The sequence below is a fragment of the Orcinus orca genome, chromosome 6, assembly GCF_937001465.1.
Source record: "Orcinus orca chromosome 6, mOrcOrc1.1, whole genome shotgun sequence".
NCBI lineage: Eukaryota > Metazoa > Chordata > Mammalia > Artiodactyla > Delphinidae > Orcinus > Orcinus orca.
In genome coordinates this window covers 114929217-114944790 of record NC_064564.1, presented here as the reverse complement: position 1 = coordinate 114944790, position 15574 = coordinate 114929217, and the positions used below count along the sequence as shown (strand labels likewise).

Genomic DNA, 15574 nt, shown 5'->3' with positions numbered 1-15574 from the left:
CCTCCCTTCAGCCTCCTGGTGAGGTCCATTCCACCTGCAAAGCCTCTCTGAGACCCACCCGCTTCTCTCCACCCGCCTCCTCCTCCTGGGCTCCCAGGGAAGGCGACCTGGCCGGGCAGGGGGTGAGGTTTTGGTGGAAACAGCAGGCAAAGCACAGATCAGTCACATGCTGGGCACACAGTCGGTGTCGGCTGCTGTTCTATTCACAGGACTCAGTGTCACCCGTCATAACCGATCCCTGCCCGTGAGCTGTGGGTGCTGACCAGGGTCCCAGGGAGGGCGTGGCTCTCCCCATACCTAGGCAGGGCAGGCCGGAGCCCTGGGCCCGGTACCCCCTGGGGCAGCCGCAGCGGTGCCCGCCTGGGGTGTTCTCACAGATCTGGCTGTAGTGACACTCGTCCATCTGCTCCAGACACTCGTCCACATCTGGAAAGGCAGGGGCAAGGGCGGGGGGGTGCTGAGCCCACAGTCCCTTCCCCTAGGACATACCACGCGTCTCCGCATCTGGGCCTCATCTGCGTCCCCATCTCCAACTTCAGTGCCACCAGGAGGAATGCCAGCGTTTGCCACCACCCTTCCTACTTATACCAGCTTTGGAGGGTAAGAAGGTTCTGGGTCCCAAAGAAGGAAGGGGCTTAAAAGGTGGGCTTTGGAGGCAGAGTCCTGGGTTTGGACTCAGCTCTGCCATGTCTCTTGATCCTTGAGCCAGTAACTGTCCCTCTCTGAGCCTCAGTTTCCGCATCTGTAAAAAGGGGTCACGATAGGACTCCTTCATGGGATCATGGGGAGAAAACTGGATCATATGCACCTGAAGGGCTTAGGACCCTGGTCTATGGGCCAGGCTCAAAAACTGGTGAGAAGAAAGGAAGGGAGGGCGGGAGGAAGGCAGGAGCAGCCCTAGAAATGGGATGAAATGGGATGAAATAGTGGGATGACTGCCTCTTCTGAGTCCAAGTTTACCTCACTCTCCCCCTCCACTGACGGCCTCTCTTGGGGAAACCAGGAGGACCCACAGTCATGAAAGCCTAGAATTCTAGAACAGGAAGGACCCTAGAGGTCACCCATCCAGGGGTGGCATCTAGGTTTTGTCTCAAAGGCCCACTGCCACTGATTCCTAGTAGCCACTGTAGCTGGAGAAGCTGTGTTAAGAAGGATTCAGAGGCTGTCTGTGGGCTGGACCGTGACCCACGAGGGGAAAGAGGGGAAGTGGCAGTAGCTGTAGCACACGTGTGCCATCCCTGACCTGATCCCCCTTCATCAGACAGATGAGAAGCCTGAGACCCAGAAAGGAAAAGACACTTGCCAAAGGGACTCAAGTCACCAGCAGCCAGGCTGGGTCAGGACTCAGACCTCCTGAGCCCAGCTCAGGCTTTCTCCCTGGCCTCACTCGACTCCTTCTGCCGAGAGAGTTCCAGTTTCCCTAAAGGCCCAGCGCCCCAGTGACACACAGCATGCCCTCTGCTGAACCCTGGCAACCACTGGGTCCCCGGGAGTCGGGACAGCCCGGCACCCTGCCCCTGTCACCTTCACAGCCGGCTCCATCAGTGGCCGCCCGGAAGCCGGGCCCGCAGTTAGGGAGGCAGCGGTAGGACCCCAGCAGGTTCACACAGCGCTGTCCCTCTCGGCAAGGGTCGGGCTCCCAAGCGCACTCGTCCACATCTGTGGGGGGGACGGGGGCAGGGGCTGCAGGAACACTTGTCCCCAGGCCCAGCCTACCCACACAGCCTTGGTCCTTAGGCCCAGAAGCCCCTGGCAGGAAGGTCCCCACCCCTCCTGCTAGCTCTGTCCATCATCTCGGCACCCCCAGACACACAGAGTCTCCTCTGAGGGGCCCGGAGGCCCTGGCCTGGAGCATCTGACGTGAGGCTGCGATAATGCCCTTTGGGTGCCCCGAAGAGACTTGGCCACACCAGGCCCCGCGGGTGGGATGGAGGGACACAGGTGTGGGATCAGAGTCCAGACAGCGTCCCAGGGTCAGATTCATCGTCCAGCAGCTTCATTACGGGGGCAAGCAGGGCAAGCAGGCCAGACGGGTATCAGCTCACTTCCAAGCCCGGTGGACTGGAAATGCCCGCTGAGGGCTGGGAAAGCTGCTGAGGCCGCGTCCAGGCTCAGCGGGTGTGCGCGCCGCGAGCACGTGGCGGCCACGTGCGTGTCTTTAGAGATCCCCATCGCCCCCGGTACTTGAGCCTCTCCCCTCTGTGGCCCTCAAAATGAGAAGTTCTCAGTGGGAACAGGGCATGGGAACCCCTAGGTTCACGTGCCCTGAGGGATGTGCGCCCTGGCCAGGGTCCCAGCCCCGGAATCTCCCTGAGCACACCTGGGCCGGGTCCAAGACGAGCCTCTCCACCTGGGGCCCACTCACCTCTGCAGGTCCTTTCGTCCCCGGCCAGGGTGAAGCCAGCTGGGCAGGAGCAAGAGAAGCGGCCGGGCACATTGCGGCAGGAGTGGGCGCAGGGGCTGGGACTGCGCGAGCACTCGTCCCTGTCTGCGGGGTGGGGAGTGGTCCGGTGGTCTGTGCTCACGGGCCCTCCAGCCCTCCGTCCCTCCCAGGCTGAGGCCTCCCTCGTCCCTGCCGGGGTGGGGAGGCGTGCTCACCCACGCAAAACTCTCCCTGGGTGTCCAGCTCAAAGCCCTCTGGGCAGCCGACTTCATTCTCTTCTGCTAGGCAAAGGGGACAGACCCTGAGGACACGAGGGCCCCAGTGCCCAAGGCGCCCGGGGATAGAGAGCCCAGGCCCTTGTGGGGGCCCTGGCAGGATCTGGCTGGGGCAGTGGGGGGGTGGAGAGGGCACGGGGTCCTCACCAGCTTGCAGGGCCGTGGAGAGCTGGAAGCGCAGGGCCTTGGCCTCGGGGTCGAAGGCCGAGCTGACAGCGGAGGCCCGCAGGTGCTGCACCAGCTGGGGCTGGGGGCCCTGGGCCGCGTCGTACCGGATGCTGTGGTTGCCGCGCAGGAACAACAGGAGGCCGTCCTGCAGGAAGCTCTGCGTGGAGCCCACAAAGAGCCGGCCGGGCCCCGTCTGCACGTACTGCTCCTGGAAGTCCTGCAAGAGGCCGGCGGGGAGGACATCACGACGTCGACTTCCAAGGGGCGAGGGACCCTCCGCCCCCAGTGGGGATGCTGGGGTGTGGGGCTGGTGGGCCTTTCAGCTCTTCTTCCAACCAGCTGGGCACCCTCGAGCTGTCTGTGAAGCTGGGTCAGAGCGCCCTCCTGCCGTGGGGTTATTCCTCCCCTGGGCCCAGCCAGGCCACGCCCCAGACCCTGCTGGGGAGTCAGGAAGGAAAGTGGGCCCGGCTGTTCGGGGAGGGCTGGGGCAGGACATGCCACTCTCTCTCGCGCGCCCCATCTGCACACCCCAGGGCTCTCCCCCCACCTGCACTTGCAGATCTGCGTCCGCCAGGCTCTCGGGGACGATGCCATTGACCACCACGTCGAGGAGTAGGAAGCCATCGGGATCCAGGCCCCGGGCCACCTGGGTCATTGTGAGCAGCTCCCCTGCAATCCATCCCCACCCAGCCTGGAGTCACCTCGGGGGAGAGGCCCTGGGCTCAGACCCCAGCCCCACCTGGCCCACCTCGGGGAGACCCCCGCTCACCTGTGGCAAACTCCACATGCGACTCCTGCTGGAAGCGGCCGCCCGTCAGGGAGTGGCCGTTCAGGGCATCTCCACTCTCTCTGGCCAGAGCCCAGTAGATGGGGGCGATGGCGACCACAAGCACCCGCATCAGAGGCCCTGGACGGGGTGGACACAGAGGCTGGGTTAGAGCCAGACCCCGAGGGCAGCCGCTCTCCTGCCCAAGATCTCTCTGCAGCTCCCTACTGCCCCCAGGAGAGCTCAGCCCTTTGCCTCCCGACCCAGGCCTAGCCCGTGATTGCCTGGGCCGGCAATTAGGTCAGAAGGTGGGAAGCGGTGAAGACAAAAACTACTTCGTGGAGTAGTTGTGAAAATTAGCAAAATATATTTATACAAAAAAGTGCCTTTAATATTCAACTGAATTCAATAAATATTGAGGGCTACCGGGTCCCCACAGAGCATGGGACTGCATCGACCATCACTACATACACGCTGGACCAAGCAGAAAATCAACTGTCTCCTAACTTGCAGACACCTTCCAGAAGAGCCTGGAAGAGGGAGGATGGTTCTAAACCACTGACTTGGAAGAAAGAGCCCAGAAGTGCCCTGGACACGGATTCTCAGACCTTTTCCCGCAATGCCCAGCCCTCCTCTCTGGCCAGGGGGGGTCTGGGACTGGGGAAGGGGCAAGGCTGTTTGCTTGGGGCCAGGGACGGTCCAGCTTCTCAGCCACACTGCTGGCTCAGAAGAGGTACAAGAGGGCTGACGTTCACAGGAGCCAGCTGGGCCCCTGTGCCCGGGAGCAGAAACGTCTCGGCCTCTCTGTGCCTCTGCTTCCACTAAACAGAGCCAGGCACGCCCGGCCTGGAGCCAGATGCTTCTCCGTGGTTCCTGCTCCTGAAGCTGGAAGAAGCAGCTACACCTGGGCAGCGTCTCACTTCACTCCCTCTCTGCCGACAGCCAGCCCGGAGTGACCCCCCCACCCGCAAGCCAGAGTCCCCTGACCCCCCACTGCTCACACAGTCTGTGGTCAAGGGCAGCTCTGGAGGGGCTGCTCTTAGCAAAGCCCCTGTCAACACAGCCCTCTCCCTGCTCTGGACCCCCATGAGGGGATGCAGGACCCCCTGGGCAGGGTGAGACGGCAGAGTCCATTACAGCAGCGTCTGTAACGTCTCTCCAGAACATTCCATCTGCTTAGGACACACTATTTTATGAATCTGTTTGAAAGTGGACATGTCTTGGTTCTCTGGGCCTTCTAGCTTATTTTACTCTCCACGTTTCCCCTTTTCTGTCCCCCGCAGCCCACATCCCTTACTCCTTGCTAGTGACCCCTTCCCTTCGGTAGCAGCTCCTGCCTTAACAGTGGGAAGAAAACCTCACATAGCAATCAGTGGTTTCAAAAGTCACAGTCTGACCCTGCATTCACATAATACTGGTAATTTCGCACTCTCGGGCTGATCTTAAATGCAGTTATTTTGGTTGGTTGGGGGCTGTGGGGTGGAGAGGAGGTGGCCTGCACCTCGATCCACTTTGACTCAGACTCAGCTCAGGTCGGAGGGTCCCCAGACGCAGGAGGTGCTCTGGCCCCCACTTACCCACACTCGCAGGGATGTGGCTGATGCTGCTGCAGATGGTGGTGACCCCAGAATGTGCCTCCTGCTGCACGCTGGTGTTGAGAACAGCCGTACCAAATTTCTGCCCATTGATCACCCCAACCATGCTGCCCCGGCTCCCCCGGGGCTCCCCTGTGAGGAAGGAAGAGAACAAGAGTGACACTATCCACCGCTGTGCCCTCAGGGATATGCAGGTACTGTTTTCCATTTCATGAAGGAGTAAACGGAGGCTCAGAGAGGGGCAGTAACTTGCCCAAGGACACACAGCTAATGGGCGATGAACTCAACACTCAGGGGATCCTGGCTTCTAGACAGAAGGGAGACATTTAAGAGGAGCCCCACACAGGGACGGTACCAGCTTCTAATTCTGGCTGTGCCATCACCTTCTTGAAAACCTGGGCACGTCTGGCCCCCAAGTCACACCTCAGTTGGCTTATCTATAAAATGAGGAGGTGGGACCACAGATGCACCAAAGACCTGTTGGGTTCTAAAATGCCAAGTGATGGGGGCGGGGGGCCTGGCACACTGGAGGAGGCAGGGCACCGGGCCAGGAAATGAATGCTGCCACCTGAACGCTTCCCATTCCATCAGTGGCCCTTGCTCCAGCTGCCCTGCAGCTGGCCCAGCTGGGGTGGGCTGAATTCCTAGCAGCCGCCAGGCAGTCTGCTAGCAGACGCTCTTCAGCACTAATCAAATGGATTATACAGGCACAGGGGGATGCTTCCTCTGGCTAATGGGCCAGCTGCCTCGTTTGGACAGACGGCAAGAGACAGAAGCTAGCCTGACTCTCCACTCACCAGCCCTCAGGGGAAATTGACAACGAATTGCCAATGATCTGTCAAAAAACTAACATAAAACACTCCACTGCCAAGATCCTAAGTGGGTAGATCGGGGGCTGGTTAATTCTGGATTCCAGGAAGCAACGCCATTTCCTGCAGCCCTTTGCTGGGGTTGGATGAGATTTGATGCCCATCTGGGATGTCTCTCGTCAATACCTGCAGCTCTGGGATTTATGGGGGGGACAGGAAAAGGCCATGAACCTTCCCCTGGCCTTGTAATAACGGGGTAAGGAGGTGTCGGGAGCAGCAGACAAGAAGGCAGCAGCATGACCCTGGCAGTTTTAGAAGGGGACAGGAAATTGGAGGCCAGGAATGACAAGCCACTGGCAACCTTCTCAGACATGAGGTGACTCAGCAGCCTCTTGTCCCCCACAAGGCCAGGATGCCCCTCCCCAGACTTATGGGAAAGGAGGGAGAGAGTTAGGGGGCCTCAACGCCTTTGAATATCTTTTATATAGCAATGTCCCTTGAAGGAATTTATCCTATAGAAATATTCAGTCCAGCACACAAAGATGTGCACCACAGGACGGTGTTTGGAGGGGAAACTGGAAAAAAAAAACAACCCACAAACCTGTTGTTTATTTAATGAAGCCAACAGCAATTAAGTTTAAAACATGTTCCTATGGGGCTTCCCTGGTGGCACAGTGGTTGAGAGTCCGCCTGCCGATATAGGGGACACGGGTTCGTGCCCCGGTCCGGGAAGATCCCACATGCCGCGGAGCGGCTGGGCCCATGAGCCATGGCCGCTGAGCCTGCGCGTCCGGAGCCCGTGCTCCGCAACGGGAGAGGCCACAACAGTGAGAGGCCCGCGTACCGCAAAAAACAAAACAACAACAACAAAAAACATGTTCCTATGGAATGGTATGAAATCATTACAGAAGGTGTGAACTAGGCTACTGTCCATGATAGAGTAAGAAAATATGGCATGTTGTAAACACAACTTGTACACTTGACCTCATTTGTAAAAAGAAAGAATTGTATCTCTTTACATTCAGAGAAAAAGTGTAGAAATATATACCCCAGATAATTACCTGAGCTATTTCTAAATGAATTATGGGAGCTAACTGATCATTACTTTTATCTTCACACATTTAAAAACATTATCTGGCCTTTCTACAATTAACATACACAAGGTACAAATTAGTTGTTTCCATTAAAAAAGTAAGGATGCTGTTATGGGTTGAACTGTGTCCTCCTAAAAGGATGTGCTGAAGTCCTAACCCTCGGTACCCGAGCACGTGACCTTATTTGAATGTAGGGTCTGTGTACAGAGGTACCCATGTTAACATGAGGTCGTGAGGGTGGGCCCTAACCTAATATGACTGGTGTCCTCATATAAAGAGGAAATTTAGAGACAGACACGAGCACAGGGAGGATGCCACGTGATCATGAAGGCAGAGAGAGGGGTGACGCTTCTTCAATCAAGGAACTCCAGCAAACTCCCAGAAGCTAGGGGAGAGGCCTGCAATAGATTCTCTATCATATATCTCAGAAGCAACCAACCCTGCTGGCACCTGGATCTTAGATTTTCACCCTCCAGAACTACAAGATCCTATACTTCTGTTGTTTTAGGCCCCGCTGGGCAGGGAATCCCACCCCCGTCCACAAAGGTCTGGGCAGGGAGGTTCCATACCTCTCACGGCCAGGAAGGCCCGGGCTGTGGCAGAGCCCAGGAGGTTGTGAGCAACGCACTCATATGCGCCCGCATCCCCAGCCTCCACTCGCTCCAGCCACAGGCTCCCGTCCGTTAGGGTCCTGAGCCGCCGGCTGGTCCGCAAGGGCTGGCCCGCTCGCAGCCACTCCACCGTGGGCACCGGCTCTCCAGAGGCCTGGCACCGCAGGGCCACGGCATCCCCAGATCTCACTGTCACGTCTTGGGGCTTCACCTGGAACACCGGGGCACCTGTGGGAGGTCCAGGGCAGCTTTTAGAAACATCTTATTATTTTTGTATACAGGCACACGTTGGAGATACTGTGCGTTCAGTTCCAGACCTCCGCAATAGAGCAAATATCACAATAAAGTGAATCACATGAATTTTTTGGTTTCCTAGAGCATATAAAAAGTATGTTTATACTGTAGTCTATTACGTGTGCAATAGCATTATGTCTAAAACTACAACCTATATATCTTAATTTAAAAATAACTGATTGCGGGGCTTCCCTGGTGGCGCAGTGGTTGGGAGTCCGCCTGCCGATGCAGGGGACGCGGGTTCGTGCCCCGGTCCGGGAGGATCCCACGTGCCGCGGAGCGGCTGGGTCCGTGAGCCATGGCAGCTGAGCCTGCGCGTCCGGAGCCTGTGCTCCGCAACGGGAGGGGCCACGGCGGTGAGAGGCCCGCATACCGCAAAAAATAAATAAATAAAAAGACGTCTTTCCTGATCACCCCCCAAAATTGCCTGAACTTTGAATTACTCCACAACCATGCTCCGCTTCATTGATGGAAGATGGGAGTTTTATTTTAATTTTCAGAAGTTTGCCTTTAATTTTTAGAAGTTTGATAGCAATGTGTCTCAGTGCAGACATCTTTGGGTTTATCCTGTTTGAGTTTTCCTCAGCTCCTTGAATTTGTAGGTTTATGTATCTGGTGAAATTTTGGGGAATTTCAGCTCTTGTTTCTTTGATTACTTCTCACCTGTCTTTCTCCTTTCCTTCTGAGGCTCTAATGAATGAATGTGAGATCGTTTGGGGGTAGTCCCACAGATCACTGAGGCCCTGTTCATTTTTTTCCCCAGTCTATTTTCTGTTGTTCAGACTAGTTAAATTCTACTGTTATATCTTCAAATTTGCTAATTCTTTCCTCTGTCCTCTTTGTACAATTACACCCATCCACTGAGTTTCTAATTTTGTTTATTATAAATTTAGTGCTAATTTGGTTCTTCTTTATATCAGTTTCCTTGCTGAGCTCTTCTACTTTTTCACGTTTAAGCATGTTCACACCTGCTCACGGCCACTTTCAAGTCCTTGTTGAGTTGAGATTTTCCTTGTTCTTGGTATGATGAATGAGTTTCAAGTGTATACTGAACAGTCTGAGTTGAAAGACTCTAGTTCTTTTGTTTTAACAGGCTGCCTCTGACGCTGCCACGGGAAGGAGGTGTAGCCTCATTATTTCCAGGTGAAGGTAGAAACCCCGCTTCCCCAGCTGGCCTCCACTGACACCCCAGAACAAGAAGGGGTGCTTTACCATCGCTGGGCAGGCACACAGTTCAGAGTTCACACTAGGCCTCCACAGATATCAGACCTGGCTGGGAGGGTGATTGCCCCCACTTGGCCTCATCTGACACCATGACCCCCTGCCCACCCCGCAGTGTGGGGAGAGGGGTGCCTTGGGACAGCAAGGAAAAGGCAGAAGTGTAGGTTTCCCACTTGGTCTTTGTAGATGGGTGTTTGGCTGGAACAGGGTGTCATTACCTAAGTTTTCTAGCTTGATATGCTGTCCTTTTTCTGGTCCTTTAGCAAGAGAGAGCAGACTTTGGGGGGGGGGCCTCATTTTTTTTTTTTTTTTTTTGTCTGAGCCCATTGGTATTTCCAGGTTGCTGGCTTCTGAAGCATCCTGCCCAGGATATATGAGGCAAAAGGAAAAACTAGGGATTTTGCTGCCATGTCATCCCATAGGTCCCAAGATCCTTGGCCCACCCTTCTTTTCTCTACCTTTCAGAGTCTTTCAGTGTTTGTTTTCTATATAAAGTCTAGAGTTTTTAAGCTGTCCTTAGCAAGAGACATAAGCAGAAGTGCCTCTAATTCCATCTTGCCTGGAACCAGAAACCTCCCTCCCTCACCCCCAACCACGACAAAAACTCTCAACAAACTAGGTATAAAAGGGAACTTCCTCAACCTGGTAAAGGGCATCCATAAAAACCCATAGCTGACATCATACTCAGTAGTGTAAGACTGAATGCTCTCCTCCCTAAGCTGGAGACAAGGCAAGGCTGCCTGCTCTGGCCACTCCTATTCAACCTTGTGTCAGAGGGTCTAATCAATGCCACAGGCAACATAGAGAAATTAAAGGTATCCAGAAGGGAAAGGAAGAGGTAAAACCGCTCTACTCATAGAAGACATGTGGAAAATCCCAAGGAATCTGCCAAAAAATTACTAGAACTAAATACTAATTTAGCAAGGTTGCAGGATTTAAGATCGAGACAACAAAAATCAATTGTATTTCTATGTATTAGCAATGAAAAACCCAAAAAATCAAACTAAGAGAAGAATTCCCCTTACAATAGCGTCAAAAATCAGGCAATACTTAGTAATCAATTTAACAAAAGTGCAAGACTTGTACCCCGAAAACTACAAAATATCACTGAGAGAAATGGAAAAGATCTAAATAAATGGTATAGAACAACTGGATATCCATATGCCAAAAAAAAAAAAAAGAGGAATTTAGATCCTTATCTCACACAAACATTAACTCAAATGGATTTGGCCTAAATATAAGAACAAAAACTGTAAAAATTACAGAAGACAATGTGACCTTAGGTTAAACAACGATTTTAAAAGTATAACACGATCCATAAAATACTATTGGACTTCACCAAATTTTAACACTTTTGCTCTTCAAAGGCAAAATACAGGAAATGCAAATCCAGGCCACAGACTGGGAGAAAATATTTGCAAATCATCTATCTGATAAAGGACTTGTATCCAGACTATGTAAACGACTTTTAGAACATATTAATAAGACAATCCAATTTAAAAACGAGCAAAAGACCTAAATAGGCACTTAGCCAAAGAAGTCATATGAAAGAGTAATAAACACATGAAAAGATGCTCAATATCATTACTTATTAGGGAAATGCAAATTAAAACCACAGTGAGATACTACTTTGTAACCACAAGGACGGCTAAAATTTAAAAGACTGACATTACCAAGTGTTGCCAAGGATGTGGAGAAACCAAAACCTCATACACTACTGGAAGGAAAGTAAAACTGTACAGCTAGTTTGGTGATTTCTTAAAAAGTGACCTATACAGTGATCAGGTCACCCAGCAATTAGACTCCCAGGAATCTCAAGAGAAAGAACATATATCCACACAAAGACGTATACACAGATGTTCACAGCAGCATTATCCACAAGAGCCAAAAACTAGAAACAGTGACTGGGGAATGGATAAACATAATGTGGTCAATCCAGACAATGGAATACTACTGAGCAATAAAAGGGAATGATGTACTGACATACGCTATAACATGGATGAACCCCCAAAACATCGGTAAGTGAAGGAAGTTGGAACCAAAAACTGCGTATGATTCCATGTATGTGAAATTACCAGAAAAGGTACATCTATAGGGACAGAAGGCAGATCAGCAGTTGCCTGGGGCTGGAGGTGGGAACGGAGATTGACTACGAATGGGCGGAGGGAACTTGGAAATATTCTAAAAATGGGTTGTACAATGCTATACATTTACTAAGAATCACCAAACTGTATACTTATAATGGGTGGATTTTCTCACTTAAAAATTGTGGTAAAAAACATATAAAATTTACCATCTTCCTCGTTTTTAAGTGTACAGTTCAGCAGTGTTAACTGTATTCGCATTGTTGTGCAACCAATACCACCATCCATCCCCAGAACTTTTTCATCTTGCCAAACTGAACCTATATCCATTAAACACTAATTCCCATTCCCCTCCCCCCAGCCCCTGGCAACCAGCATTCTGCTGCCCGTCTCTGAGAACTTGACTGCTCTAGGGACCTCATACAATTAGAATTATACAGTATTTGTCTTTTTGTGACCGGCTAATTTCACTTAACATGATGTCCTCAAGGCTCATCCATGTTGTAGCATGTGACAGAGTTTCCTTCTTTTTTAAGGGTGAATAATACGAATGGGTGAATTTTATGGTATATAAATTATGTCTCAATAAAGCTTTTTTTAAAAAAAATTTTTTTTTTTAATTTTTTTTGCGGTACGTGGGCCTCTCACTGTCGTGGCCTCCCCCGCTGCGGAGCACAGGCTCCGGACGCGCAGGCTCATTGGCCATGGCTCACGGGCCCAGACGCTCCGCGGTATGTGGGATCTTCCCGGACCGGGGCACGAACCCGCGTCCCCTGCATCGGCAGGCGGACTCTCAACCACTGCGCCACCAGGGAAGCCCTAAAGCTATTTTTTAAAAAGGCAAAATTCTGGACGGTGATTCCCTCGAGAGGGGGTAGAGACTGGAAGGCGGCATGATGGGGGGGGCGGGTCTGGGAACTGTTACTGTTCTATTTTCGGATCCGGGTGCAGGTTACCTGGGTGGGTTCATGTTATGAAAATTCATTGAGCTGTACTCTTGTGACATGTACCCTCCTCCTGTGTGTGAATGTTCAATGAAAAGTTTCATTAAAAATCCTTCTTTATTCCTGTTTTGTAAATAAGTTCATTTGTATCGTTTTTTTAGATTCCACATATAAGCGATATATGATATTTGTCTTTCTCTGTCTAACTTACTTCACTCAGTGTGACAGTCTCTGGGTTCATCCATGTTGCTGCAAATGGCATTATTTCATTCTGGTGGGGGAGGGATAAATTGGGAGACTGGGACTAACATATACAATACGCACTACTATATATAAAATAGATAACTAATAAGGACCTACTGTGTAGCACAGGGAACTCAATACTCTGTAATGACCTATATGGGAATAGAATCTAAAAAAGAGTGGAGGTATATATATATATATATATATGTATAACTGATTCACTTTGCTGTACGGCAGAAACTAACAACATTGTAAATCAATGATACCCCAATAAATTTTTTTAAAATCCCTATTTAAACTTATTGTTAGCTATAACCTGCTTGGCAAACACAGGAGTTGTCTCTATGATCTCAATGACAGTTTTGAGTTCTGAATAAACAGGCCCCCCAGGCCTGGCTGCTGGGTCCCCAGTACTCACCAGCCCCTAATTTCCATTCCACATTGGGGAGACAGTTCATGGGACTTCAACTGTGTGTTCTGAACAAAGATTCAGAATGGCCCTCTATTCCCATCACACAGCCTGGGCGGCGGCAGCCACAGCCTCGGCACAGCTGCCCCCTGGGCGCCCACCTCACTGGGTGCCCACCTCACCTGGTCCCCACCCAGGGCCCAGGAAAGGTGGGGCTGAGACTCACTCTGCAGCACAAGGACCACCACTTTCTCCACCGCGCCCAGCTCATTCTCCGCCAGGCACTGGTATCGTCCCGCGTCGTCCTTCTGTGGGTGGGCATGGGAGCGGGGGCGTGGCATTCAGGAGAGGAGGACGAGGGGGCGGGGAGCATCTGGGGACAGCTGGGCACAGACAGGGGCACCTGGAGCAAGACCCATCTAACCAGGAGGAGCTTAGAGCATAAACCAGCCAGGGGCCCGCAGATTCCACCAGAGGGGCTTCCATGGCTGCCTGTCAATAGAATCCAAAGAGAATCCAGCCCCTTTCACCCCTGGAACTTGGGGTGGTGACAACTCATTGCTCTAAGGGGAGCTATACGCTGCAGAAGCATGATTTAGATGCACCTCTTCCAAACTGTGTACGTTAAAGTATTATGACTCCACGGCACATTATTAGGAATTCCTTAGAAAACGGGTTTTGTGTTGGAGCAAGTTTGCGAAACACTGAGTTAGACAAGAACAGGTTTCAGCACTGCAGGCTCCCTGGGGCTTTTATTGTGCGAGTGCACACTTTGAGTCTTCCAGAGGGGGAGGGTTTGCAGCACTTCCTGGCCTTGGTGATAGGGAAGTTTCTTCCCAGGATATCCACGACCATGGCAGTGATGCAACTCAGGAAGAATGCTGGCTCAGATTCGCTTCCAGTGGCAGCACCACCATGAGATGGAGCTGGGGCAGCCTGAGGCCACTGTCCACGCCCAGAAGATAATATCCCGGAGGCCACGCCCAAGGGACTGTCAGCGGGCAGCACGGCATGCAATTAAGAGTATAGATTTGGGCATCAGTCTGAGATGGGACCGAATCCGGGCTCCACTGTTCACCATGTCTCTGGAGCCTCAGTTTCCCCATCTCTAAAATGGGGATAATAACCGATAAGATTGTTGTGAGCATCAAATGAAATCATGCTCCCTAACTGTGAGGCACGGTGCCTGGTCCACAGCAAATACTCAGGTCACGGCAACCCTTACTGCTGCTGCTGCTGCTGCTGCTGCCTTTACCAGTCTGAGACAGGCTCCAAGATGGGCAAGATCAAGGACCCCTAAGATGAGTCCTTGACATCATCGCACTGTGGAATTCTGCAGGACCACTGGGACTTGGGACACAGAAGGGAAGGGAAGCAGGGGCTGCCCCCGAGCTCAAGGCTTTGGAAATGGCGTGGAGTAGGAATCAGGAGACCTGGGCTGGGGTCCTGCCTCAGGTGCTTACGGGCTGTGGGCCTCTCTGACCCTCAGTGTCTTCATCTGTAAAATGAGGCACTCTTATCCGCTTACTCTGCTCCATGGGGTTGTTATTAGTAACATATATTGGCCTTACTGAGGGGCCAATCACTCTTAAGCACCTGGTGTGGGTCATCTCACTGATTTCTCACTATAAATCTATGAGGTAGAACAATTATTAGCCCCATTGAATGGATGAGGTAATGGAGGCACAGAGAAGTTAAGCCACTGGCTGGAGGTCACCCTAGGTAGTCAGGCGAGGATCTCTGGGTACAGGCAGGAAAATGCTTTGTAGACTGTAGAGGTTGGTGCCAACCTAAAGAACCGTCTTGGATAATCAGACAAAGTGGAGGGCTGTCCCAGGTGGCCCCAGCCCAGGCCCCGCCTTGCCTCGGTCCTACGGATGGTCAACGAGCCATTCTGCAGCCTGTGCCGGAGCCGGCTTCCCTGCAGCAGAAGGCCATCTTTGATCCAGTGGATGTCGGGTGCTGGCTCTCCACGGACCACACAGTCCAGCCGGACGCTGCCCCCAACGGGTTCCACCAGGTAGGAAAAAGCCTCCCCTTGTAGGACAGGAGCCTCTGCACAAGGTGACAGTGGACAAGGAGTGAGAAAGGAGGTTTCCTTCAGGCTAAAATTCCCATAAATTCATCCCCCAAAGCCTGCCAGACAGACCCCAGGAACCTATGGAGGTTCCTGCTGGCTCAGCACGGCTGTGTGGAGTCAATACATCTGGGATGGCATACAGCTTCCATGTCGCAGGTCAAGTGAACTAGACTGGCAGTGGCTGCCAGGAACACTGTGCTGAGAAGGATTTGAAGTTGAGTGGGGATAGTGCTATGATTGATTAGTGATGCCTGAGACAGGCACAGGAAGGGAGAAAGTGTATGAGTGTCATACACTCGCGCTCAGAGACGGATTAGCCCAGCGGCAGGGTACTTCGGAAAACAAGGACTACACGATCATTAGGACACCTCTGTTGGACACAGCAACACTAAGACATCCCTGATTCTCATTTCATGCAACTCTTAAACCACTCTTGGATGCCCTGTGCTGGTTTTCATCCCTGCCGGTTTCCTGAGGTTGAATCTACCAACAGTACAGTTGAATCCTGGTGCCTTGGGCAGCTCATTCCCCTCCATCGAGTCCCACCCTCCCATCCTAAAGTTGGACATACAAGTCACAGTGACATGAGGGTTACTGT

The 15574-nt window shown here is 52.3% G+C and overlaps 1 protein-coding gene across 1 annotated transcript in view; it reads right to left on the bottom strand.

Annotated features, from left to right (window-relative positions):
- HMCN2 (hemicentin 2) overlaps positions 1-15574 on the bottom strand; it is a 151608-nt gene that overhangs the window by 4263 nt on the left and 131771 nt on the right. Inside the window, exons 84-94 of the mRNA XM_012532841.3 lie at positions 14761-14951; positions 13123-13204; positions 7660-7929; positions 5170-5319; positions 3596-3733; positions 3374-3495; positions 2806-3043; positions 2599-2661; positions 2366-2488; positions 1525-1659; positions 298-426 (exon numbers count right to left, since the gene is read on the bottom strand). Of these exons, the coding sequence (XP_012388295.2) occupies positions 298-426; positions 1525-1659; positions 2366-2488; positions 2599-2661; positions 2806-3043; positions 3374-3495; positions 3596-3733; positions 5170-5319; positions 7660-7929; positions 13123-13204; positions 14761-14951 (1641 nt within the window). The remainder of the gene's footprint in view (positions 1-297; positions 427-1524; positions 1660-2365; positions 2489-2598; positions 2662-2805; positions 3044-3373; positions 3496-3595; positions 3734-5169; positions 5320-7659; positions 7930-13122; positions 13205-14760; positions 14952-15574) is intronic.